A 27,887-nucleotide genomic window follows, 5' to 3' on the forward strand; every position below is an offset into this window, starting at 1 on the left:
GCTGACTCTGACCGTTGACCATTCCATTTTTATGTGAGTTTTGTCTTGTCTTGTTTTGTGTTTTCACTTGTAACAGCATAGGGAATGCCGCCCAGTTGTCCGCAGCTGTTTAGAGCTGTCGCGGCAAGCAGGTAGGGCCAGCTGGGGCGGGTGCCAGTTGCAGGGCTGCACTCGTCTGTGTCCTCCCAAATCCCTACCTGACACTGGCCCTCTTCAAACAATGTTTACGGGCCAATTGTTCCTCTTCAAACAATATTTACGGAGGGCTACCTACAGGCCCTCTCTCCAATCAATTTTTTAGTTGGGTCAACTACAGCCTTTTGACTGGAATCTCATTGGTGACTCTGTTGTCACTGCTATGCCGTGTCAGGCAAAATTTTGGGGTGGTTCACCTGCTACCTCAGTCGAATTGGTCAATCTGTTGTCACCGCCATGCTGTGTCTGGCAAAATTTTTGGGTGGTTCGCCTGCTACTTCAGTCGAACTTGGTCAATCCGTTGTCCCCGCCATGCTGTGTCAGGCTGAATGTTTGGGTGGTTCACCTGCTACCTCATCTAACTTGGTCACTCTGTTGTCAATGCCATGCTGTGTCAGGCTAAATTTGTGCGTGGTTTAGCTGCTATCTCAGTCTAACCAAGCCACTCTGGGGTTCACCGCCATTCTGTAAACTGCAATGACAGTCTTAAAAAGTCGTCCTGGGATTCATCCCTATGCTGTAAACTGTAATCTTAGTCAAACTATGTAATTTAGGGGTTCACTGCCAAGGTGTGCCAGACTACAATGCTAGGGGGTTCACCTGCAATCTTAGTCACAGACTGTTATTCAGGGGTGCACCACCATGCTTTTTCAAACCAATTGTTTCTGAGGGTAACCTTCAGGCTCTCACACACAAATTTTTGGAGGCTCGCCACTACACTGTCACCCAAAATTGTCTTGAGGGTCACCACCAGGCTGTTGCCCAGAATTTGGTGTAATGGTGCGATTATGCAGCCTCAGAGGCATCCATGCATGCTGCCCCTGCTGTTTCCTGTCTATTTCCGCGTTGTTTCCATCATTTTCTGAGGTTTCCATGTTTTCAAGCAACCTCCTGTGCAGAGCTTTGGTCCCCTGCAAAAATGCTTGAGTCTCCCATTCGAAACGAGCACCAGAAAAAATGTGACTGTTTGTGCAACCCTTCACTCATATAGGTTGATGGGGTGGGGCTTTGACCTACTGGCAGCTGTGACCCCACTGTGGACGCCTGTGTATCATGGAGCAACACTTTCTACCTGTATGAGTGAAAGGGTGATGTGACCAGGCAGTGCAGCAAGTAGTGCAACACAATGATTCCTGGTTACGCTACAGGAAATTGTCGTCTAGTTCCAGCCTTAAATGCCTTGAAAAACACTTGTACATAATAATACCAAACCAAAAAACAAACAACGCACACCATAAACACTTCAGAATTTAGCTGTTTATTACATGGATTTGAAAGCACAAAAAAAAAAATTATGTAAGGGGGTGGGGGGTTGGGGAACTTTCACATTACAGTATTTTGGTCATCTATAAGTATTTTGCATAAATATATGTGCAGGACAGGTGCAATAGAAAATCTGCAACATACCCATATATCTTAACCTACAGATTTTTGTATGCATTAATTTTTTTCTCTTTTTTTCAAACCGCAGATTTACATGTGGGTACCATGTAGATAATCTTCTGCAGCCACCCTAAGGCCATGACCACACAACATATTCTTTTTTGTGCCACTTGGCGGACTTTTTTTTGGACTGTTGTGGACTGCTGCCAATTATTTGTGGAATAACATTGGTTATTTAGCCACAAAATCATTGCTGTCCAAAAAACGGTAAAAAAAAACAAACAAACTGTTGTCTAAGGGTGGGTTCACACATTGCAGATATGCTGCAGAAAACCCACAGCATATCTTCAGTAAAAATCTGCAACTGTGGATTACATACAGTATATGTTTTGGTTTTGGTGTGGAATTGCTGGAGACTTGACCACCCATTGTGAAATGTCTTAAAGGAGTGGTGCAGCGGTAACTTTTTTTGTCATATTGTGCTATTACCTTTCTTGCCTGTATCCACCTTTTCTTGAATGTCCTGCCGCCCCCCCCCCCCCACCCCCTCTCCCCGCCGGAAGTCTTTGGCACGTCAACACCTTGGCCCAACGGACATTTTGTGTCAATGCGTCATTGTGATGATGAGTTGGGGGCTGGCTGAGGGTACGTCCCATTTAAGCCAGCCCCCAGTTCTGTCTCTCCTACTGTGTCACTTGCTCGGCTTCTCTTGGCTTGGCAGTTATTACAGGATTGGCGGGTTAGAGATGTTTTGGGCGTATAGAGGGGAAGCACAGTGACACACACTGCACAATGGGACTCATAGTAATTCGGCAGCGCAACCCATCAGCAACTTTAGAACAGTTTTTTTGACTGCTGGCCTACTCTAATGGAAAGATTTGTATTCCTCTGGTTTTTTTTAAACCAATTTCTGGTTTTGGCTAGCTACTATACATGATGTAAAACACTGAAATGTGAAAGTGGCCTTAGGTTATAGCTGCTAGCAGCAATACTAGAAGTATTAATTGTTTATAGTAGTGATAGCAGTCCATCAGATTTCAGACAACTCAATAGACAGAATAAGTAATCCTATCTAGTATTTATGCAGTGTTAGGCTGGGTTCACACTACGTATATTTCAGTCAGTATTGTGGTCCTCATATTGCAACCAAAACCAGGAGTGGATTAAAAACACAGAAAGGATCTGTTCACACAATGTTGAAATTGAGTGGATGGCCGCCATTTAATGGCAAATATTTGCTGTTATTTTAGAACGGCTGTTATATTGAAATAATGGCTGTTATTTACTGTTATATGGCGGCCATCCACTCAATTTCACCAGTGTGTGAACAGATCCTTTCTGTGTTTTTAATCCACTCCTGGTTTTAGTTGCAATATGAGGACCACAATACTGACTGAAATATACATAGTGTGAACCCAGCCTTAAAGCGATATTGTCAGCCCTTTCCAGGAGTTCTTAAGCCCATTCTTAAGCTTATATTCTGGACATCTCATATCTTACTGTATAAAGGATTTCTCCCCTCAAAACTGCATGTCATTGTTGGTGAGCAGTGCCGTAGGGGTGGAGCTTAAGGGCCGTAGTGCCCCATTTCCTCCCCCACATTGGCGCCGCATGCCATGCCCTTCAGTGACATCATCAGTGTCTGGGCCTCCTATAGACACGGGGGGAGGGGGGGGCAGGGTCTAGGCGCCAATGTTGTCTCGGAGGGGCAGTGCTGATGTGGGAGGAGATATGGGCACTACAGCTATTAAGCCCCACCCCCTACGGCACTGTAAACCAACAATAATATGCATTTTTGAAGCAAGAGACCACCAAGAAATCCTTTATATGGTATGATAGGAAATGTCCAGAATGTACTGCTTATATGTAAAGGGAGTGACACTATCACTTTAATGTACACTACGTAGTCCAAAGATGCACCACATTTATTGCTATGTTTTATGCCCTTTGAGGCAAAGTTTTGCACATGGTATTTCATTTTAAACTAAGCCCTAGAGAGATAGTCTAGTCAGGTATGCCCTTATTGTTTCGCTAGATCCTATTTCACGCAGGAAGCAAAATGTATCTGAAACAATACATGTGGTGCAAGGCATGTACACCAGTTTCCTGGTACAACTCGAGACAGAACCTGGTGCATTTGGAATGGTAAATCTACCCCACTGTATCTCTTTGGACTATAGCTTGACAGTTCGGGTGCGTTCACACGTACGGGATCCGCAGTGCAGATATCAATGTAACTTAATAACTGAACACAGCATCAAATCTACTGCGGATCCTGGTCGTGTGAACACACCCTTAAAACAAATAACACTACAATAATTCCCCATGTAGCCGCTAGCCTTATACAATAAGCAATTCTCCTATATAATGTTATAAGAATTATTTCTTGGTAAATTTCTAGGAATTCATCAAACCATGTGACTACTCCATGGGCATATTAGGAGGGCACATGGGCCAACTATTACACTCTAGATAGGAAGGCATCTGTATGACCTCTGTTTTAGGCTTGTCAACTAAAAAGTCATCTATCTGTCTCAATCAGACATAAGATTAAAACCACTGACAGCTGAATTGAATAAATGACATATTGGGCAGCAGTTCTTAAAGGACAACTCCGACGGGACCCCCCCCAAAAAAAAAAACACAGACACACACAGACACCATAATCACCATCCCTCCGGTGACGATCGCCACTCCATTCGCCCGCCGTCCAGCGATGTCTCTTGCTTCCGGGTCCATGAGAGAGAAAAGGCTGCCAGTGAGCTTGCGCACCAGCAGCCTTTTCATTGGCTGGAGCGCATCACATGGCTTCCAGCAAGCTCAGCCAATCAGGGCCGCCCCCCAGCTCTGACGTCACCCGTCACCAGATGCCGCCCGGGAGAAGAGGACCGTGACGACCGTAATAGGTAATGTATACATTCTTTAACTTCCGGGGTGGGGGTCGGGGGTCGGAAAGTGGGGGAAGGGGGCCAGACCATGTATTTAACCACATTACAAAGTTATATAACTTTGTAATGTGTGTTAAATAAGCCAAAAAAAAATTTCGCCGGAGTTGTCCTTTAAAGCCTGGAAGCAGGAAAATGGGCAACTATCTGACAGATTATCTGCCAAAGATTTGAAGCCAAAGCCAGGAGTGGATTTGAATAAAGGAAAAATCTCATGCTTTCCTTTATGACCTGATCTCTGTTTATAGTCGGCTTCTGGCTTTGGCTTCAAATCTTTGGCAGATAATCTGTCAGATAATCTTGTGCAAATGGACCCTAAGGATTTAAGCAATAATGTGCGGGGCCACATAGTGATAGCTACACAACTGGGTCAGAGAACCACCAGAACAGAAGCTTTGTCAAAGCAACTTACAGTACAGTATCTTGTGAGGTGTATCCAGTACACAGTTAGTAGTGTCTATTAAAACCTGGTGAAGCAATGATAGGGTCATGGGCACCCAAGGCTCATTGAGGCAAGTGGGGAGCAACAGCTTTCCTTTCTGGTCCAATCCCACAAAGAGCTACTGAGGCACAAAATGCTAAAAAAAAAGGTCAATGCTGGCTATCATATACTGTATGTTTTATCATCATATGGATGGCATACCTATTTCCTAAGTGGGGAAGAGGTGGTACCAGCAAGAAGGTAAGCTGGCTGAGGCAGTGTGGTTCTCTAGGCAATGACCTTAGGTCTTGGCAATCAATAATATGTGCATCTACCTTTCAAACCAAGTTAATCAATTTCTGGTATTCCCTAGTGGCAGTGGCTTCTTTCAGCATCATGTGCCCTAACTTTTTTTTTTAGCAAGTACCCTAACAAACTGCAAATATTTTTCAAGATTTTACCTATGACAGGATTTGGATGATGGTAATGTCATGGTGTCAGATAATACAGGACACCTTCAGAAGTCTTGTGGAGTCCATGCCCTATCAGGTTAGGTTTGTTTTTGTGGCAGGACAATATTAGGTTTTAATGTTATGGCTGTATATATTAAAAACTCTCATTTACAAAGCACTCGCCACACAAACATGTTCCTGCACATTTATCTTAATTTCATTGGTTTTGTCTTCTGCTTCTTGTAACAACAGCTAAGGTGGCCAGTGCTGCAGCAAAGATTCCTCCTCCAACAGCTGTGTATAGAGCAGCATTAGCAACCTGAAATACAGAAATGGCATAGATTACATTGTATTCTATCAAGAATTGTAATGACTTAAAGGGGTATTCTCATCTCAACTAACATAGTTATACTTGTAGGACTCATCAAATTAAAGATTTTTGCAAATATATTCATTTACCAAACTTGCCTCCTTCTTCTGATATGGCGCTTTCCCTGCATTTGTTCACAGCTCATCGTTTAGGTTTCACGCACTGTTATTCATACTAAAAATGTATGAACCCTTAAAGGAGAAGTCAAGCCAAAATGAAAAATCGTCTGCAGGCAGGGGAGTGGGGGAACATAATAAAGAAGCTCTACTTACCCATCCCTTGCCCCCGCAGCGCTGCCTTACCTGTGACGTGGCGCTGCGGGGGCATGAGGATATATAAGTAAAGTTTTTTATTATATTACTGCACCACCTTGCTGCAATTAGTTTTCTTTTTGGTCGGAGTTCCCCTTTAACCAGTTGGTGATGTGTCCCTAACACTATCCAGTCAGAGCTGACGTGGCACTATGCAGAGAGATGAAGAACTCAAATAACTCATTTACAGTACCACAATCCTAAGTTACTAGACAACAGCACATACCCTAATGCCCGGCAATGTACTGGCAATTTTGGTCAAGTTGCTTTCTTTATGTTTGCCATCTGTAAATAACTATGGGGGAATGTATCATTCCACTTTTCTAGCTTTTATTTTTTCCCTAAATACAATATCAAATGCACCAATTTTATCATATTGTTACTCAGGGTATGATGAATCTGATATATTTTTTTTACATCACCTGTTAACAGGTTAACACATAACAAATGTGATGTACAGCATGTGAGCCAGTTTTTGGTTGCATACAGTGCCAGAATTTGCCCCTTTGTCTCGACACAATGTTAGATATTGTATCCAGATAATTCCCCATACCTGATCGGAGAAGCCTTTTCCATACCGTAGTTCTGTGGCAAAGTGTTCACAGTTGGCTCTGGTAACACTATATGGCATTGTCTGATCCACCAGCCGCAGGGCTTCCTGGACTATTTTTTCCGCAGGGTATGGTTTGATTTTCTCATCATATTTGTTATTAACCTTGTAATTGCATCCATTTGCCACTCTCTCCAGGCGATCTTTTCTGACTACTGCCGAGCCCCCAAAAGCAGATGACAGGCTAGAAGTACCTTCTTGATCTGAGAAGAGTAAGGAGAGAGCTTATGCCAGACTTCTTACAGCCAATGTGATGTACCCAGTAGCGGATTATAATATGCTTCTAACATGCTGAAAGTTTCCCTTGAACATAAACTGTAACTATATAAAAATTTAAATGTTGAAAATTGGTTGACACATTACATTACTGTCGTAACCTGGGGTTGCTGGGTGATAACAGCAATGGGCTAGGTGGTGGGAAGGAGGAGCGCGCGGGGGGCGAGCAGCGGATTCCGCACAGAGAATTGAACAGGAAAGATTTCTGCTTGAAATTCCTCTCCTTTTCTGCTCTAGCAGAAAAGGAGCAGAATCTAATTGGAATTCAAGCAGAATTTCAAGCAAAAAGTAAGCCTCATTGACAGGATACAAGGTAGGTGGAGGTCTATTAAAAATAATTTTAGAGAACTAGGTGCTAAGTTGAAGGAAAGGACCTCCAAGGTTGTATTCTCTGGAATACTGCCTGTGCCATGCGCATCGCAGGAAAGACAGCGGGAGCTTAGGGAGTTAAATGCATGGCTCAAGTCGTGGTGTAGAGGAGAAGGGTTTGGGTTTTTAGAGCACTGGGCTGACTTTTCATTGGGGTACAATCTGTTTTCCGCAGATAATTTGCACCTTAATGGAAGGGGGTCCGCTGTGCTGGGGGAGAGAATCCTAGAAGGGGTGGAGGGGTTTTTAAACTAGGGATGTGGAGGGAGGACAATGTAGTATGTAATGTAGTGGCAGATAGGTTAGAGAGGGGACAGAACATTGAGGAGGGAGGAGAAGGGTCCTGTGGGGGGAGGATAAGAGCAGTGCATAGGGAGATCCATATGTTGCGGATGAACAGTGAGGATGATTGTAGCCACAGCACTGTAATAAATCCCATTTCTTATAATGAAGCGGTTAAACTCGATGGTAATATAAAGTGTATGGTTACTAATGCCAGAAGTCTAGCCAGCAAGATGGGGGAGCTAGAGGCCTTGGTTCTGGAGGAGTCCATTGATGTGGTTGGTGTAACTGAGACATGGCTGGACTCCTCACATGACTGGGCTGTCAATATTCAGGGATTTACGTTGTTCAGAAGGGACCGGGTGGGCAGAAGGGGAGGAGGAGTATGTCTGTATGTCAGAAATGATATTAAAGTGAGTGTAAAAGATGCAATAGTGGGCGATGATTGTGATGATGTGGAAGCATTGTGGGTAGAACTACAGAAGGAGGTAAAGAGTGAAAAAATTATTCTTGGTGTAATCTATAGACCCCCCAACATTACTGAGGAGGTAGATGGCCAGTTGAATAGACAAATAGAGCGGGCTGCCCGGGAGGGAACAGTAGTGATAATGGGGGACCTCAACTACCCAGATATAGATTGGGGTCACGGTTCAGCTAAAACCACAAAGGGGAGGGAATTTCTTAACCTCCTGCAGGATAATTTTCTGGGCCAGTTTGTGGAGGAGCCAACTAGAAGTGATGCCTTGTTGGATCTGGTTATTTCTAACAACGCTGAGCTGGTTGGGGATGTCACTGTCCATGAACACCTGGGGAATAGTGACCACAATATAGTGACTTTTAGCTTAAAGTGTAGAAAAGAAAAACATGTTGGGAGGGCAAAAACTCTTAATTTTAAAAGGGCCAATTTTCCTGGGTTAAGGGCAGAACTTCAGGGCATAGACTGGGAGCGGCTGCTGTCACATACGGATACAGCTAATAAATGGGAAATCTTCAAATCCACATTAAATAACTGTACTGCCAAATATATTCCTATGGGTAACAAATATAAACGGTTAAAATCCAATCCCACATGGCTTACAACCGAGGTTAGAAGGGCTATAAATGAGAAAAAAGGGGCATTCAAAAAATATAAATCAGAGGGGTCAGCTGTAGCATTTAAACATTACAAAGAAGTCAACAAAACCTGTAAAAATGTAATAAAAGCAGCAAAAATTCACAATGAAAGGCAGGTAGCTATAGAAAGCAAAAGAAACCCCAAAAAATTCTTCAAATATATTAATGCAAAAAAACCAAGGTCAGAGCATGTAGGACCCCTAAATAATGGTGACGGGGAATTAATAACTGGGGATCAGGAGAAAGCTGAGTTACTTAATGGGTTCTTCAGTTCTGTATATACAAAAGAGGATGGAGCTGTGGTGGGTGGGGCCAGTACTGAGGTGGGTGGGGCCAGTGCTGCTAACACATGTAATGTACTGAACTGGTTTACTATAGATATGGTCCAAGATAAATTAAACAAACTCAATGTAACCAAAGCTCCAGGGCCTGATGGATTACACCCCAGAGTTCTTAGGGAACTCAGTTCTGTAATTTTTCTACCCTTGTATGAAATATTCCGTGATTCTTTGCTTACTGGTATTGTGCCGAGGAACTGGCGTAAGGCAAATGTAATACCGATCTTCAAAAAGGGCTCTCGAACTTCCCCAGGTAACTATAGACCCGTAAGCTTAACGTCCATTGTGGGGAAACTATTTGAGGGGCTTATAAGGGACTACATCCAGGAATATGTAGTGGCTAATAGTATTATAAGTGATAACCAGCATGGTTTTACTAAGGACAGAAGCTGTCAAACCAACCTAATATGTTTCTATGAAGAGGTAAGTAGAAGCCTGGATGGCGGCGCGGCTGTGGATATCGTGTACCTGGATTTTGCTAAAGCGTTTGACACAGTTCCTCATGGACGTCTGATGGGTAAGTTAAAGTCTATCGGTTTGGAAAATTTAATGTGTAACTGGATTGAAAATTGGCTTAATAATCGTACCCAGAGAGTGGTGGTCAATGATTCCTACTCCGAATGGTCCCCGGTAATAAGTGGTGTACCCCAAGGGTCAGTACTGGGCCCTCTTCTGTTTAACCTGTTTATTAATGATATTGAGAATGGAATTAACAGCAATGTTTCTATCTTTGCAGATGACACCAAGCTTTGTAGTACAGTACAGTCTATGGAGGATGTGCAGATGTTACAGGATGACTTAGACACACTGAGTGTTTGGGCGTCCACTTGGCAAATAAGGTTCAATGTGGATAAATGTAAAGTTATGCACCTGGGTACTAATAACCCACATGCATCATATGTCCTGGGGGGAGTTACTCTGGGAGAGTCGCTGATGGAGAAGGATCTGGGTGTACTTGTAGATAATAGACTACAGAACAGCACACAATGTCAGCTTCTAAGGCCAGCAGGATATTGTCATGCATTAAAACAGGCATGGACTCACGGGACAGGGATATAATATTACCGCTTTATAAAGCTTTGGTGCGGCCCCATCTGGAGTATGCCGTCCAGTTTTGGAACCCGATTCATAAAAAGGATGTTCTAGAGCTGGAGAGGGTACAAAGACGGGCAACTAAACTAATAAGGGGAATGGAGCATCTTAGTTATGAGGAGAGATTAAAAGAATTACATTTGTTTAGTCTGGAGAAGAGACGTTTAAGGGGAGATATGATTAACTTATTTAAATATATAAATGGCCCCTACAAGAGATATGGGGAAAAGATGTTCCAGGTAAAACCCCCTCAAAGGACAAGAGGGCACTGCCTCCGCCTGGAGAAAAAAAGGTTCAATCTCCGGAGGCGACAAGCCTTCTTTACCATGAGAACTGTGAATCTGTGGAACAGTCTACCAAAGGATCTGGTCACAGCAAAAACAGTAGAGGGCTTCAAAACCGGCCTAGACAAGTTCTTAGAGCAAAATAATATAAATGCATATGTATAGAACCTATCACCCCTTCCCTGTATCCATCCCCTCCTTGGTTGAACTTGATGGACATGTGTCTTTTTTCAACCGTATTAACTATGTAACTATGTAACTATATGTAACTTCTATAGGATCCCTCTAGCGGAATCTGGACGGAATTCCGGACGTAAATTTCTGCCGTGTGCACTAATACTCGAAAATACAGTAGAAAACAATGGAAGAATTGCTCAGTGTGCATATACCCTAACTGTCGAATAGGTTATCCCAGTTGTAAGCATGGTTTCTCCCAGGTGAAAGTTACCTCACCTCTGGTTTTACCACTGCATACTTGTTACTGGAAGTCTCTCATAAGAATCTATAATCAGTGGTTCATGACAAGGCACTGGCCCTCAGGCCAGGCCTGGTTATAAGCTGTTGCAGGAACTCTTGCTTTGATTGTGTCTCTCTCTCCACCATCCACTAAAGAAGACCACCAGAAACTAACTGTCTTAATAGGGATGACCGGTACTAACTTCCTATTGGTGGGGAAGGGTGAAAGGGTGTCATAGGTAGAGAAGTGTGAGGGACCCTAGCTAGTTATTGGACAACATGAACCAAGACAGAACACACAGTTAACCCTTCAGATCTTCAGATGTACAATAAGAATAGGCGAGAGTGAGACACCAAGTGGCAACCATCATCCCAGAGTGTGACACCTGACAGCAGGTACCTTTTGACAGACGGACTTAGTAACATACGGTTCAGGGAAGAAAAAGAGCGCTGCACCTCACACCTATGGCTGATACTAGTGCCCCTAGGCTAAATAAAAAACACATCAGAATTTTGTGTATGAATTGATCAAGCCATACTGCCCCATGTACCATCGTGCAGGTATCTGATACACATGGGTCCCTACACTAAGTCCACACCGTGCCAGTCAGTGGCTACCAACCCCGCAGGCGTGCACAGTCAGGGAATGGGGGCCATGGGATGGCCCTGTGACCCCCATGCCACAGGACCAGACCCAAAAACACCACACCAGAACCCGGCCAGCACAGACGGCGGAGAAGGTCGCCCCCAAACAGCACAAGTCTGGATGAGGTATTGCGCTCACCATAGCTGCTGCAGACAGAATGGGAAAAGACAGGAGGGATTAAAACCATGTGCACTCAGGTGTCTCCTGCTAATTGCGGTCATGTGGGTCTCACCAGGAGGAGTGCAAAACACGGAGAAAAGAGAGAAACAAAATGCGGTTCAGGGAAGAAAAAGAGCGCTGCACCTCACACCTATGGCTGATACTAGTGCCAGAATGGGAAAAGACAGGAGGGATTAAAACCATGTGCACTGAGGTTGACCGCCATGTGCACCGCCGGCGGTTCTGGCTGGGTTCTGGTGTGGTGTTTTTGGGTCTGGTCCTGTGGCATGGGGTCGCAGGGCCGTCCCATGGCCCCCGTTCCCTGACTGTGCATGCTTGCGGGGTTGGTAGCCACTGACTGGCACGGTGTGGACTTAGTGTAGGGACCCATGTGTATCAGATACCTGCACGATGGTACATGGGGCAGTATGGCTTGATCAATTCATACACAAAATTCTGATGTGTTTTTTATTTAGCCTTGGGGCACTAGTATCAGCCATAGGTGTGAGGTGCAGCGCTTTTTCTTCCCTGAACCGCATTTTGTTTCTCTCTTTTCTCCGTGTTTTGCACTCCTCTTGGTGAGACCCACATGACCGCAATTAGCAGGAGACACCTGAGTGCTCATGGTTTTAATCCCTCCTGTCTTTTCCCATTCTGTCTGCAGCAGCTATGGTGAGCGCAATACCTCATCCAGACTTGTGCTGTTTGGGGGTGACCTTCTCCGCCGCGGTGCTGGCCGGGTTCTGGTGTGGTGTTTTTGGGTCTGGTCCTGTGGCATGGGGGTCGCAGGGCCGTCCCATGGCCCCCGTTCCCTGACTGTGCACGCCTGCGGGGTTGGTGGCCACTGACTGGCATGGTGTGGACTTAGTGTAGGGACCCATGTGTATCAGATACCTGCACGATGGTACATGGGGCAGTATGGCTTGATCAATTCATACACAAAATTCTGATGTGTTTTTTATTTAGCCTAGGGGCACTAGTATCAGCCATAGGTGTGAGGTGCAGCGCTCTATTTCTTCCCTGAACCAGACTTAGTAACATACCGGTACTGGGACAATACATTACTTCACTGATGTGTAATATTTCACGTGTAATAGAGCAGTATATTGTATTCACGTAGTATATTCACACTTCTACTGGTTTCTAATGGCAATTACAACATAGCGCAATCTGCATACTGAAAAAACACAACTGATTAGTTAAGTGTAAAGTGCATTTTTCATTGCTTCTGGTGCTCAGGCATGGGCAAATCATACCTCCATTGTTCCCCTAATATGCACTCTCAGGAGCATTGTACTTTTTGGTTAGTGCTCGCACACCTTAGCTGCCAACTGCTTCCCCACCTCCATGAGCACAACAGGCTGGAAAACCCCTTTAAATAAAAACTATATTACTGTACCTGCAAGATGTACTACATAGCCATCACCAACATATATGCCCCAGTGCTGGTAAAAGGGACGAATGAATTCGATCAGGTCGCCAGGTTGAGGAGGTGGACCCTGAAAAAAAATTAAATAAATCAATAGAACATTGTACAAAAAAAAAAAAAAAAGAAATATAGCTCTTTCACTTATTCTTCTTCAATTGAATGCAATGGAAATTATTGTCTAGTGACAATGTGCAATGTTGCTCAAAAGCAAGGCTGCAATTGTCATGAGACAAGAAGAGCATCTTGTTTCAGGCAGCAGATTTTCTGGCACCCTGCTGGGGTACGCTGTGCTGTGTGATGGCTTCCGCTGTACATGCCCACCCCCTCTCCTAGATGTCGCCTAGGCCCTCAGACTCCTGCTCCCCTCCTCCACTACTGTGTACACTTCGTTGTTGCCCTCCTCATTGTATGAAAAGTTCTGATGGAGTTTCCATTGTTAGTTGTAGGGATGGGGAAAAATTACAATGAGGTCAGGCAGGCCACAACAATAATGCCTGCACCATACAAAAGACAGCAACATCCCTCTGCTGCTGTTCTGTAGACACTTTACAACCTGACAGCTCCCATAATGCATTTTGTTTTAGTTTGTAAAAGAGAAAAGTAGGTGGGAATTCATCATCTCTGCAGTTTTTTGTGCAGGTGTCAGTTTTTACACTGTACTTATTTTTGCACAGTTTTTTGTGTCTTATACACCTTGGCTAATGAAGTATGCTATGATAGCAGTGAAGGACTGCTGAGCAATTTTTTGCCCAAAAATGTAAACATTGTACATGATAACTCTCACATGACTTTGACTAATAACAGACCGTACCCCGTCCTAGTGAAAAAACAGCACAGACAAACATGGTGAAAACAAAGAAAAATAAGCTAAGGCCATGTCCACACGGTGTAAAGACAGTCGTGTCAAACGTTGGTTGCTGCCTTACATGTTCATCCGTGTCTACTGGGTTCGTAGAAAATAGACCTGTCAACTATTTTATGCAGCCGCAGTGTATACAGCATGTATATACTACAGCTGTTTTCCTAATCACTGCAATGAACGACCGGAGTGCTGTTGATAAACAAATACAGTGTGTGAACTTGGCCTTAGATCACATCATGTAAAAACAACGGCCATACTTCATAACAATGGTTGTTATTGTCCAAACAACGGCCATTGTTATGAGATAAGGCCGTTGATTTTACATAGTGTGAACATAGCCTAAGTCTGCTAGATAAAAAAACTCAATGATACCTACCCCCGTAATGTTATTGTGAACAGAGCTCAAGCTTATGTGCAGAAAGCTGACATTACTTTATCAGCATCCAAACACAACAAAATCCCTCCCGAAGTTTTTAAGTTTATGATATTTTAAAATAAATGACATCTTGACTGTCACCTGATTTTGCTTTTTTTTTTTATCATTGCTTCATTAAGGTGTTACAGTAGGAGATTATTTCACTCACCGACACCAAGGGCATGTCTTCGTAGCGTTGACCTTTTAACAAGACGTCTTCCCTTTAATATTCCATCATCAAGATGCCAGGACTCAGGAAGTATGGCTGTCCCTCTAAATATGAGGTTACAAAAACAGACGCGTCACAGGCCACTCCTATTCACAGATTTATAAACGACCACATACACTAAACTGGGAGCACTGGAAGGGAGAGTGGAAATCCTGGCAGTCACAGATCATGAGGGGGATGAGAGCTGGCTGGGATCACAGTCTGTTGCAGCTTTCACATTACTAACATTCCAGCAGCCAAGGCAGTCTGTATGGAGCAATAGTCAAGATGAATCTATTCTGTACCTTCTACAAGAGCTGAATAATAAATGAAAGACATAAAGTGCATGTAAATACCTTCCGGGAAGAGACTGGTGCACTGTCTGTGTAATTTCTGCTGAGAGTCAGAGAGCAGGATAAACAGACAAAGCCTAGAAACAGGCATGTGACTCAGCTCTCTAGGCCCACAACACACAGCACCCCTGCCTATTTGGCTTCACAATGAGAGTAGAAGACACAATACAATACACAGAAACCATGCAGAAAAGCCAAACAAGGTACACTTCAAGGATTAAACCATTGACTTAATCTTTGGGTTTAACAGATCAAGTGAATAACCCGGTTATAGCTGGGAAGGGGGTTAGACAAGTGTCATATCACTGCGTTTAGCATGTTTCATGTTGCAGCATTTATTATGTATGTAAAGCATGTTTGTGTTAGTGGACCTTATTAACTGGTATAACACAGGTGGGCGGGAAATAGCTAAAGATTCATGAGTCCTGGGCCATTTCAGTAGGATCTCCTTTTTTCCCTTGGCAACTTCTTTCACAGCATTTTTCAGGTGCATTGCGGCTAATGTTGCCCCTAATGGTGTGTTTAGACAGACAAATGGTGCATTTACACAGACAGGTTGTCTGATTTTTGAAGCCAAAGCCAGGAATGCATTTAAAAAGAGGAGAAATCTCAGTCTTTCCTTTATGACCTGTTCTCTGCTTATGGTCTGTTCCTGGCTTTGGCTTAAAAAATCTGTAAACACCCATTAATCTTTAAAACTATCAGGGATGTTAGGCACTGGGCACTTTTTTTCTAAACATCAAATCAATATTAAAGGGGTACACTGGGCAAAGGTTAACAAAACAAACAGGTAGAGCAGGGGGTGGAGCAAACATAATAAGGAAGTGATACTTACCCATCCTGGTGCCCCTGCAGCGTCACTGCTCAGCCTCCGGTCTCCTAGGTTCCTGTGTTGCCATAGGAACTAACCGCTACATGGTCTTAAAGGGGTTATCCAGCGCTACAAAAACATGGCCACTTTCTCCCTACTGTTGTCTCCAGTTTGGGTGGGGTTTTGAAACTCAGTTACATTGAAGTAAATGGAGCTTAATTGCAAACTGCACCTGAACTGGAGACAACAGTAGGGGGAAAAGTGGCCATGTTTTTGTAGCACTGGATAACCCCTTTAATATGAGTCTGTTTACCACTCCACAAATCACACTTCCGATACATTCAAATTATGTTCTGGCCCATGTCCCCTGCTCCTAGCATATTGTAATAATAAGATCTACTGGTCATAGCGTATATGGTTATATCAACGCAATATGCATATAAAGGTGTGCTACTGCTACTGCTATAGCTCAATCTGTATACAATAATTCACATTTTTTCTTATATGTACTGGATGTACTTTATATACTGTATGTCTATACACGGTACATTTTGTTCTTACCTTTATGTATCATAAGCATCTGTAATCTAGATCTGCACTTCTTATCAGTACTTTGTTAATAATTATAACCTGAGGAAGGACTATGTCCAAAATGTTGCTACATTGAACTCCTTGGAACCCTGATAAAGTGGATAAAAGTTGGTAACCCTAATATGTAGGATTCTCTAACACATATTGTAATGTTGATTGGTAGCCCTGGTGGCTCTCTGGTCATGGTTCCCCATACAGTAGCCTCCTTGCATCACAGAGAGGCCGGCCTATACGGCCTGTACTGCTCATGACTAGCCGAGTGAAGATTTTGGAGCGGGTACATTTGTATATGCCGGCCTCTCTATGATGCAAGGAAGCTACTGCACGGGGCAATGCGCCTGGAGAGGCGTAATTACAAAGCAGTACAGCCTAGGGCCTGTGACTAGTTAGGGAAGACTGCCCAGATGCCTGGTTAGGGCTTATAAAGGTATGTTTTCAGTTGTGTAAGCTGCTTTATTAGCAATAGTTTTTAGGTTGGGAGCTTAAAATATGATAATGTTTTCCCTTTAAAATAAAAAATAAAACACAACTGACAATACCCTGCCACATTAGCACAGATGCTACTATCATCCCTTTCTGGTCTTCATGAACATTGCTGTATAGCTAACATGCTATAATGGCTCTTGACATGACCACTGCACCAGTCACTGGCACTGCCACACACCATGCATTAACCTCATGGTTGGGGTGGAAGCAGGCAGAACTTTTGCCATAAAAAAATTTGAGCTTTTAGTTATAACTTTGCAGAATAACTGGGTTGGTGGGTTTTGAATTTAAAGTGATATTGTCACCCTCTTACTGTATGTGCGGTTGTCTGCACCATCCACAAGCTTAGATGCTTCACATTTCATACATACCTGTATATCACTTTTCTGCATCTTCTTTTTGCTCTAAAATAGCTTCATTTCAACATGTTGAAACACAAATGAAGTGGAGAGCCCCGAGCATTAGGGGCTTAAGGGTTGATGATCAGATGTCTACAAAGTCCTGAAAACATCTTGCATCTTTCGTCTCCTGCTTTATTCAGGACATGATGTCCTCTAAACCTACCTAGTATAGGACTAGGTATTCAATTTATTTTTAACTAGTGATTTCCCCCTTGGTAGTTTCATTTTGTCATCTTCATCTTTTCATGGCTGTATTTTGCTTATGTTTGCATGTGTTTTCCAGCTCCTGCATGCTGCACATATAGGTTAGGTTCACTCAATTTCATTTTTAGGCTGTTTGGCGGCCATTTTGGACGTCTGTCATTTTGAGGCCAGATAACGTGCTTTATTTTGAAATTATGGCGGGCGTCCCTAAAGAGGGCTGTCAAACAGCCAAAAATGACGGTGTGTGTGAACCTAGCCATAGGCTATATGTATTATGAAAGTTAGTAGCCAGCAATTTGTACTTAATACATTCAGTATACTTTGGATATGAGATATTTTGCTCTTTATGATGCTGCGCTCTGTATGTGTACATGTACTGTATTTTGGACCATTGCAGCCTTTGCTATTTTCTGTGTGATGTCTTTTCTGAAATAGCTGTAATAATACTTGTTTTATGAATTACACCAATAAATGTGAATAATTAGATGATTATTTTATGTGGTTTCTGTCTTCATTATAGATGTCATCAAGAATGATGTAATACAGCATGACGATGATATCAATTGTGAGGCACAAGTAATCATTCCAGCAACAAGTGTTGCCCATTGTAAATGTTTACCTGACTGACTTGACTTTGATTACTTCTTTATAGGTAACATTAGTCAAATAATAGTCACCCAACTGAGGTTATTATGGCTGCATTATAAAGCCAAATGACGGTAATATTTAATCTTGCATAGCCATTTGTCATTGTTCATTAGACTTCACAGTTACTCTTGCCATAGAAATGCATTCAGCCAATGAATAAAAGACTAACAGTCATTATCGGTATTATGGTTTATCATTATAATTTAATTGTTACAACTTGTGTGTATGTTAAATGCAACAATAAAACAATAAAATAACTGAAAAAACAAATAGGGACAAAAAAAGCATATTACAGCTAACATAATATATTACTACCTATTCTTACCTCACTACACTCCCCTCATGTTCTCTTGAGACATCTTCGGGTCCCGCGGTAAATGATTTTGCTGCCACTTCTGAGAGGAACTCGTCTCGGCAGTGACAGCCTGCTCGGCCAATCACTGACTGAAGTAGGACAATGCTGTGGCTATTGTTTGGCTGAGCTGGCTGTCACTGCTAAGATGAGCCTGTCTCGGAAGGGAGATATCAGCGGGGGGACATAAAGATGTTGCCGGAGAACACCGGGGGAATGTGTTGAGGTAAGAGTAGACTCTTTAATATGTTGTCTACTTCAGATAGAGAAATCATCTGGCACTACTAAATCCATATAAATCCATTCTCTTTATCCGTATTGTAACTGTATGTTTGTCGCAAAATAATTTTGGGGTGCTAACTTCTACCAACAATATAGATTTATCTCCATAAGTCCAAAAATTAGAAAAACGTAGAGGGCACTCACCATAAAAGCTTTTTCTTTATTCACAACTTCTTTTTTCTTTTTTTTTTTTTTTTTTAATTTAAAGTTTTATTTATTTTTATATGAGCATAACAAACAAAGGACGTTGAGTCCTCATCAGAACATAAAACAACATAGAAAGAAAAAGAAAAATATAAATTATAATAATGACAAGGCATTATCCATACAGTACAAAACAAGGGTAAATAGCCAAACATGTACAGTTGACAGTCAACACGGTCAAGGGATCCCGCTGCTTGGTAATAAAACTGCTCGTCAAATATATCTACTCCTGCAGGATATATCCAGCGCTATGGCCACGTACATTGGCTCTGACCTGTCCTAAGCAATAGTAGTAGAAATGATGGACGCCCTAAGTGTGCAGTAGAATCCCATGACAGCGGCAACTCGTAGATTACAAGTACTTAGAAAAAATGGCTTAAAGCAAGGCCTGTCATGAGCAGCTAGACATACATCGAGCCTAGTAACAGAAGAAGACAAAGACAAGGACAAAGAGACAAAAAGGAGGGAGGGGGGGGTACTCTACATCATCTGAATAGTATGTGGTTGCAGCAACATACGATGTGGAAGATAAGGAAGATAACTCGGCTGCGCCTACTGTTAAGGCGGTGAGGCTGGGTAGCGAGGGGGGAAGACACCTCCCAGAGCGACGCTAAATATCTGCGACCCTATATGAGTCAGAGGAGCGGAAGAGCAACCATGAGCTCCAAGTGGCTGTATACTTCTTTACAGCTGTTGGGGTGACTGCAATAAGATTCTCCATGTCATGAATTTGGGCAATTTCAGCATACCAATCATCTAGTGTAGGGGGTTCCTTGGTTCTCCACCGTCGGGGAAGTACTGTCTTTGCCGCCTGCAGAAGATGCCTGGCTAAGGACTTCTTAAATTGGGATTGGGCAGTGGGAAACGTATACAGCAGCACTGCTTCCGGGGTGTTGGGAATAAGGATACCCGTGACAGCGTGTATAGTGCGTAGGATAGTTGACCAGTACCCCCGCAGCCGTGAGCAGGTATGCCAAATGTGTGTCATAGTACCCTCACCTTCCTCACAGCGCCAGCACACAGCAGGTACTGTGGGATACCACTTGTAGAGGAACACGATACCACCGGGAGATAATCTTATAACTGGTTTCTTGCGATTTACAAGCCAGTACTGCCTTGTGCGAGAGAAAAAAAGCCCTAGACCATTGTTGTGGTGTAAAGCTTTTCCCCAACTCCGACTCCCATGCAGAACAGAACGATGGTAGGTGTTGAGAGCCCGAGGACAGCAGCTGTTGGTATACCACAGAGATGATGTGCGGCGGGCAGGAAGGAGACACACACAAATGCTCAAAGTCTGTCAGTTCCTGGTGCAGGGAGTGTGTGCGTTTAGAGGAGGAGTAGAAGTGTTGTAGTTGAGCATATTCAAACGAATGTCGTGCAGTAGGTGAGGCGGTATCTAGGATCGCTGGCAAGGGCAAGAGGGAGCCCTGTTTGAGTACCTGATAGAAACGGAGGACCCGGTCCGCCGGAAGCCCTAAGAAAGAGGAAGAAAGGCCCTGTGTAAACTGTGGGTTATGTGTTATGGGAGTCAGTGGTCCGAGCCTACGCAGCAAAACATGGGAATTGCCTGCCCGGTGTAGAGAGGCCAATGTATGTCGAGTGACGTAGGACAAAGCAGTGACATCCTGCAAAGAGGGTGACCAGGTCCAAGGGAGGGTGGATAGGGGTCTGGGGCATTGCGCCTGCGCAAGTTGAACCCACAACTTAGAGTGGGAATGATGGACCATGTCCAAAATACCTCATCGCATCGCATCCTTAGAGCGAGATAGGGTCTCCCGCCTAATCCTAGGACGACCCGCGGACCACACAAAAGAGGTGAAGCAACGTTGCATTCGTTTCCAAAATGAAATGGGGATGTGCACGGGGATGGTCTGCAGTAGATACAGAAGCCGGGGCAGTAATGTCATTTTCAGGATGTTGATTCTCCCGAACCAAGAGAAATCCTTCTTGTTCCAGGCATCAAGATCCTTAAGAAAACGTGCCAATAAGGGGAGGAAGTTTACCTCAAACAATTGGGAGAGGGCGGGGGGGGGGGGATCCGAATGCCCAGATACGTGATGCCAGATTTAGGCCAAGCAAATGGGAAATTGGACTGAATGGTGCTTACCATTTTGGGGTCTAGGGACACGTTCAGGGCTTCAGACTTGGAGAAATTGATTTTGAAATTAGACCACACTCCAAATTGTTCCAACCTAGCCATCAGGGCGGGGAGGGCAATATGAGGATTTGTGACGTATACGAGGAGGTTGTCCGCAAAGGCGGAGCATTTATATTCCTGGTTCCCAATACGTATACCCGTGATGTCTGGGTCGGAACGAATAGAGGCTAGTAGATTTTCCATGATTGATGCATATAAGAGAGGGGATAACGGGCACCCCTGTCTGGTTCCATTAAAAATGGGAAAGGGGGCCGAAAGTGTACCATTCACTTTCAGTTGGGCCGAAGGGTTCTTATATAAAGCCATTATTTTAGTGAGGAAGGAGGGGCCTATTCCAATATGTTGCAGGGTTTGTGTCAGGGAGAGCCATGAGATCCTGTCGAACGCCTTCTCGGCATCTAGTGAGAGGATCATCAGGGGGATATGGCGTGATTGCGCATAGTGGATAATATTATATAATATTATATTTGAGGGTATTATCACGGGCTTCTCTACCTGGCACAAAGCCCACTTGGTCAGGGTGGATAAGAGAGGGCAAGTGGGGATTTAACCTATTGGCCAGTAACTTCGAATACATTTTTAAGTCCACATTTAATAGGGAGATCGGGCGATAACTACTACAAAGCTGGGGGTCCTTACCCGGTTTAGGGATAAGGGTGACATGTGCAGTGGTAGCATGAGGTGGGAAGGAAACAGAGTCTGATATAGAATTAAAGGCTAAGAGTAAGATAGGAGAAAGAGGTTCTGAGAGAGCTTTGTAGAACTGGGCAGTCAGGCCGTCGGGTCCTGGGCTCTTCCCCCTAGGCAATTGTGAGATTACATAGGCGAGTTCGTGTGCAGCAAACGGCTCCTCCAAATCCTCTACGGTCTCAGTGGGGAGACGCATCGCAAGGGGTGGAGGGGAGAAGGGCCCAGGAGTCGCGGTCCAGGAGTTTGGAAGGTGATACAGGGCAGAATAATATGTGTGAAAAGTGGATGCTATATCTGAGCTGATGTGCGTAAGTTGGTGAACGGAGTTTCTGATACAGCCAATGTGTAATTGTGCCATCCGATTCTTCAAAGCTCTGGCTAACATGCGCCCACATTTATTGCCGTATTCGTAAAATCTACTGCGGCATGTTTGGAGAAGTCTTCCCCAAGATGCTTCAAGGAGACGTTTAACCTCCGAGCGGGCTACTTGTAAGTCCCGTAGTAGAGGTAGAGACAGGGCTCGCTTGTGGGCCAGCTCCAAAGAAGAAACCTTTGCAAGAGCTTTTTGCAGGGATGCAGCCTTCGCCTTTTTGAGCCTAGATCCGTGTTTTATAAGTACTCCCCTGAGCACACATTTAAGCGCCTCCCATTGGATGATAGGAGAAGTTGTGTCAGCAGAATGATCTGATCGAAAATGGGTAATAGTTTGCTTCAGATCAGCCAAACATACTGTATCTAGAAGCAAAGACTCATTTAGACGCCATGACCATGTAGTCTTAGCTAGATAAGGTAGGGTGAGGGAGCAGAATACCGGGGCGTGATCAGACCATAGTATATTGCCTATGGAGGCGGTAGCCAGCCACGGCAATGCACTATGTTGGAGGAGAATGTGGTCAATGCGGCTGTATGTCCCATGTGGATTAGAAAAGAAGGTATAATCCCGGTCAGCCGAATGCAATAGCCGCCAGACATCATATAGCTGTAATTGGAGTAAAGCTCTTTTGGCTTTTTTAATGGCAGCGTATGAAAAGCTAAAGCGGCCCGTAGAATTATCCAGGGACGGGTCTAGGGTGAGGTTAAGATCCCCGCAGAGGAGCACTGTCCCTCTGACCAAGGGGAGGGAAAGATCAATCAGGTTCATAAGAAAAGCAATTTGATCGTGGTTCGGGGCATAGGCGTTGATTATGGTAAAGACGTGGCCACTAATGGAGAGGGAAAGTATTAGGTATCGTGCTGCTGGATCAACTGTGCATGACAGGATCTGACATGACAGAGACTTATGAACAGCTATGGCCACACCTTTAGTTCTGGAATCGGGGTTGTTTGCGAAGAACCATTGTGTATAATGTCTATCCCGAATGGAGGGTGCGTGTCTCCTGCAGACAAAGTATGTGTACCTATCGGCGGTGGAAATGATGGAGAACCTGCAATCTTTTCTGGGGTGTGTTCAATCCCCTCGCGTTGTAGGATGCTATGTGTAAGTCTGCCATTCACAAAAGACGCCGGCAGGCGCAGCCGAGAACTTCCAGGGAGTGACCGGAACTGCTACATGAAATGAGATAGAGATAATTAGGGCGGGGGAGACATAGACAGACAAGGGCACACACAGATACAACAACAGCAGTAAGAGCAAAACTGCAGAGTAAACTTCAATAACTCTAAACTGAGTACTACCAAACCTGGAACCGCCCAGGTTGGGTTTCCCATCTATTGGGGGGAAGAGACAGCTAAGCATGTAGATGCAAAGACCTGAGGTTCCCTCACAGACCCAGATGGTGAAGTGCAAACAATTTCAAGGCATATATCGGCTAGTAAACATGTAAACTGATCTAACAGTAACGGGGATGGCAATAAACCACTAAACACTAAATGCTGTCCAGGACTCAGGGGAGGTGGGCACGGGAGCCATCCTGGACAGGAGCGTGCGGAGAGGAGGCCGAGGTCTGACGTGGGCTGTTCCGTCTAGAGGCTCGGGGGCCCCCGGATGGAGATGTGGAAGATCGAGGCGACAGTGGCCTCTTGGCATTCCTGGAGGAGGACAGCAGTGAGGGCCATTCAGGTACGGCGAAGCCAGTAATGTTTAGGTCCTGCAGAAAACCCGGGATGTCCTCTGGTGCCCGCAGGGTAAGAACCGGGCCATTCAAGCGGACAATGAGGGCAAAGGGGAACCCCCAGCGAAAGGGGATATTGCGATCACGTAGTATGTCCAATACCGGGCGAAGAGCAGCCCTCTGGGCTAGAGTGTGCCGGGAAAGGTCCTGTAAGATAAGCAAATGCACTCCTCTGTAGGTGACGTTACGTCGGCGTCTGGCTCTCAGAAGGATTTCCTCTTTAGTGGAGTAAAAATGAATGCGGCATATAACGTCTCTAGGCCTCTGGTCGTCTCGGCTAGGGGGCCGCAGTGCCCTGTGTGCCCTGTCTATCTCGATGTGCGTATTGGGCGGTTGCTCCAGGAGGTCATTAAAGATGGTGGATAGCACAGTAAATAGGTCAGAAGAAGGTACGGATTTCGGGAGTCCACAGATCCTGAGATTATTACGCCTGTTGCGATTCTCAATATCGGCCATGTGCTGTTGCAGGACAAATAGTTGGTCGGAATGCAATTGTACAGTGGTTTGAAGAGCAGATAGAGTAGTGGAGGTAGTCTCTTGCGCAGTTTCCAGTACATCTACTTTGGCTGAGACCGATGTGAGCTCAGCACGAAATTGCGCAAATTCATGTTTACATTCATCTAGCAATTGCTTGGCCAGAGTGGAAATGTCGGTTTTAGTAGGAAGAGACTGGGTGAGAGCTCTGAGATCTGATAGGGACACTGGCCTATCCTCATCCATTACTGCAGGGCGACCAGAAGTCAGTGGGAATGACAAGTAAGGAATTCCGGAGGGTGTAGGTTGGGAGCGGACCCTAAAGATAGGGGGGGTACCCTCAAGGGAGGGAGGTATATCTGGTAGCCTTCTAGGGGACAATACCCGTGCAGTAGGTGAAACAGCAGTAGCCGGGGCATGTATGAGAGCAACTGTGTGGGTTATAGCAGCCGAGGTATGCGGGGGTGAGCTGCCCCAAGAGGAACCCGAGGACCATTGGGATGAGGAAGCAGGGGAAAGTCCTCCTTGTGCGGGTGGGAGTGGAGGCAGGGGGCCCCCTAACTGATTCCCAGCAGAGATTGGGGGTGCGAACCAGGGGCCGCTCTCAGTTGCACAGTCCCACGGTGGTGCCTGGGGGTTGAGCCCTGGGGCGACACTTGGAGGCATGGCCGCAGTAGGCCCGGTGTGTGGGGGTCGCCTTGTGAGCGCTGCGGAGGCAGCGCCACCAGTGGGGGGGCACAATGCGGGCCCGCTGTGGGGGGAGGGGGTACCTGCCGGACACTCGGGTTGGTGTCCTCCCGCTGCTGTGGCTCTCCTGGCGTGTTCTGGAGGAGCTGCGCGCCGTCCGGGATGGGAGCAAGATGGCCGCCGGAGCACATGGCGGATCGCGTGTGCGGCTGGGAGGAGGTCGCGGCAGTCGTCTCCAGACACTGTGAGGAGGTGTCGATGCCTGCAGGGACCACCGGTAGGTGTTGACTCTCGGTGGCGGCCACAGATGATCGTGTGCGGGCCGCTTTCGGGGGATCTGGCGCCTCGTCAGCATGGCGGCGGCCATGTTCTGTGTCCTGCAGCTCCGTCCTCTTAGCAGGCCCCGATGGCTCCGTGCGGGTGAAATATGTCCCAATATCCCCCTGGGGGGATGCAGTGCGGGTAGAAGAGTATCCCCTGTTCTTTCTAGCCGTTTTCCCCATGATTAAGGCGGCCGATGCCAGCAGATTAGGGTCTGGGTCTGCAGGAGCTTAGGCAGAAGCGTCCTCACACGGCCATGGCTGGTCACGCACCTCACAACTTCTTTAACCTCTAGACGACCTAGGACGTACCTGTACGTAGTGACCCACCCGGACTATTGGCACTGCCACCCACAGAAAGGGGAGATAACCCAAGGAAGCTGTGATACTGTGTCGGTGTTTAGTGAAGAACCACAGAGTCCCGTTATAATAAATAAAATCTTGTTTACTTGATATAGGAAGCAGGTAATACAGCTTTGCCTTGATACAATACTTTTAGGCGTAAGGAACTAAATCTATACTTGAGAGTGGAAGAAGAGGTACAGCCATACTGGCTGAGTTGCGTGCTAAGAGGTAGAGAGTTCAGAGGAGTAGAGAGGAGGATGTCGAGAGAGTCTCAACCCAAGTAGTACTGTGCTCTGCCGGAACTTCAGAGGTAGAATAAATAGAATACTTGAAAGAAGAGAGAATACTTGTACCCGTGTTTTGACTCCTTGGTCTTTGCACCACCTATTGCCCACCAGTGTTGGGTGACCCGTCCTAGAGGGTGCCACAAGCCCCAGACCCTGTTTACCTGGGATGAACGGTATGCTGAGGGTTCCCTGCTTACACCCACGCTGCGAGACAAAGTGCCTAGGCTTCTAGCAATTTTGCTCTATCCGGATCAGTTCCTTTACTCTTTATGGATACTGTCCTGCACTGTTTTCCTCCTGGTTATCAGCGTGAGTTGAGATGATCCCTGACTTGTCCTCTCTAGTAGTGGCTTAACACTGCATAGTGTCTAATGGAGCTGCTTGAGGGAAACTGTGTCTAGGTACATGTGCTCAGCTCTACGTCTAGACCACAACTCACTAACACTTCCTCTACCCATGTGACTTCTCTTCTACAGCTCATGTAAACTAGGCTTTGAGTCGGTGAGGAGTGCGCGTAAAAGATGCAAAGAGAAAGATGGTAGCATAGGAGAAGAAAGTACTCTCATTGGTGTATAGATTCATGTGGTACATAAGGAAACTATAACCCTTTAGTTTCTACAGCTGTGCAATATCTAGGTACAGTTAGACATAACAATGACATCTTGTGGCAAAACTTGGGTACTACTACATCACCACTTACACATGTGAGTACAGACTTTTGGGAAGGGTGTAACCAATAGCAACACCCATGGTAGGATACCACAGCAGCAAAAGGGCAGCAAAGCTGTAGAAAGTAGCATAGTTATAGAAATGAACCAAACAAATTGATGTCTGCCTCTCAGTGACAAGCAGAGTTTTTTTTGTATCACTGGAAACACTGCCAGAGAGGCAGCAGAGAGCACATGTTCTTATGCAGGTTCATAATAATTGGATCCAACAACTTGTGTTCAGCACCATCTACAGCACACCAAATAGCTGTGCATCACAGTGAGCATTCTTAGTTGTTTTTTGCAGCAACTTTCTGTGTTGATAACTTTTGAATGACAAGAGATAAATCTGATTTCTGAGACAATTCTGTCCCTCTTTGATATGCTGCATGGCCACCTTCCCTCTGGTAAAACCTTGCCCTTTTTTTCCAATATGGCGGCTTTTAAGATGGCAACCATGTTCCGGACATAGCCTAAAAGATAGTCCCCCTGACCCACTACTTGCTGGGGGATGTAATTTCTACTTTTATTTCTGAAATAATTTTCTGAAATAAAGGGTATCTGGAGACTTTGCCTGTACATTCCCATTTACATAAATTTTTTATTCGGCCATAGACATCACCGAAGGCAATGTTTCAGCTCATTCAGCTGGGCCTTTGTCAAGATTGAAGAAAAGCCTGGCTTCCATTCTGTCAAAGAATTAAACATATGATGATAATTATCAGGATCTATCTTCGTTAAACATTGTGTCATTAGTTTGGATGGTCGACCTGATCCTACAGTATGCAGTATTGTATAGACTAGGGGTGACAAATTCAATAAGTAGGACAAAATTGAAAAATTAAACAAGGTCGATGGCCAACTGTGATATTTATTGACATGTACATGCATCAGAGCAGCGTGCAGTATTCCTGTAGTAGCTAGCTCTCCAAAAATCGCCCCACATAGTAGCCAGCCCTCCTAATAGTGCTCCATATAGTAGCCAGCCCTCCCAATAGTGCTCCATATAGTAGTTAGCCCCCTATAGTGTCCCATATACTAGCCAGCCTCCCAATAGTTTCCCATATACTTGTTAATTAATACCTCATTAGTGCCCCCACTGGGAGACTGGTCTGGACTTACCTATCCTGGCTCCCAAGCTGCGGCTCCTCCTGCTGCAG

General features: G+C 45.0%; 1 protein-coding gene across 2 annotated transcripts; it reads right to left on the reverse strand.

The window, feature by feature from the left end:
• Window positions 1–5,587: 5,587 nt before the first annotated feature.
• LOC138788080 (phospholipase A and acyltransferase 2-like) lies at window positions 5,588–27,887 on the reverse strand. Of its 2 annotated transcripts, none has more exons than XM_069965586.1 (5): window positions 27,850–27,887; window positions 14,578–14,681; window positions 13,102–13,201; window positions 6,631–6,890; window positions 5,588–5,715 (listed from the first exon to the last, which is right to left on the reverse strand). In XM_069965586.1, the coding sequence occupies exons 2-5, from the start codon at window positions 14,590–14,592 to the stop codon at window positions 5,614–5,616; spliced, it is 477 nt and encodes a 158-aa protein (XP_069821687.1). In that variant the 5' UTR covers window positions 14,593–14,681; window positions 27,850–27,887; the 3' UTR covers window positions 5,588–5,613. The 2 variants fall into 2 exon arrangements, with proteins under 2 accessions (XP_069821687.1, XP_069821686.1); XM_069965585.1 differs by lacking the exon at window positions 27,850–27,887 and adding an exon at window positions 14,973–15,004.

Source organism: Dendropsophus ebraccatus, chromosome 4, assembly GCF_027789765.1.
Source record: "Dendropsophus ebraccatus isolate aDenEbr1 chromosome 4, aDenEbr1.pat, whole genome shotgun sequence".
In the NCBI taxonomy this organism is placed as follows: Eukaryota; Metazoa; Chordata; class Amphibia; order Anura; family Hylidae; genus Dendropsophus; species Dendropsophus ebraccatus.

Coding starts and splice junctions, on each gene's coding strand:
- LOC138788080 (XM_069965586.1), bottom strand. Junction 6,891..13,101: donor CTATGTAGTACATCTTGCAG/GTACAGTAATAT, acceptor TACTCTTCTCAG/ATCAAGAAGGTACTTCTAGC. Junction 5,716..6,630: donor GAAAAGGCTTCTCCGATCAG/GTATGGGGAATT, acceptor TCTGTATTTCAG/GTTGCTAATGCTGCTCTATA.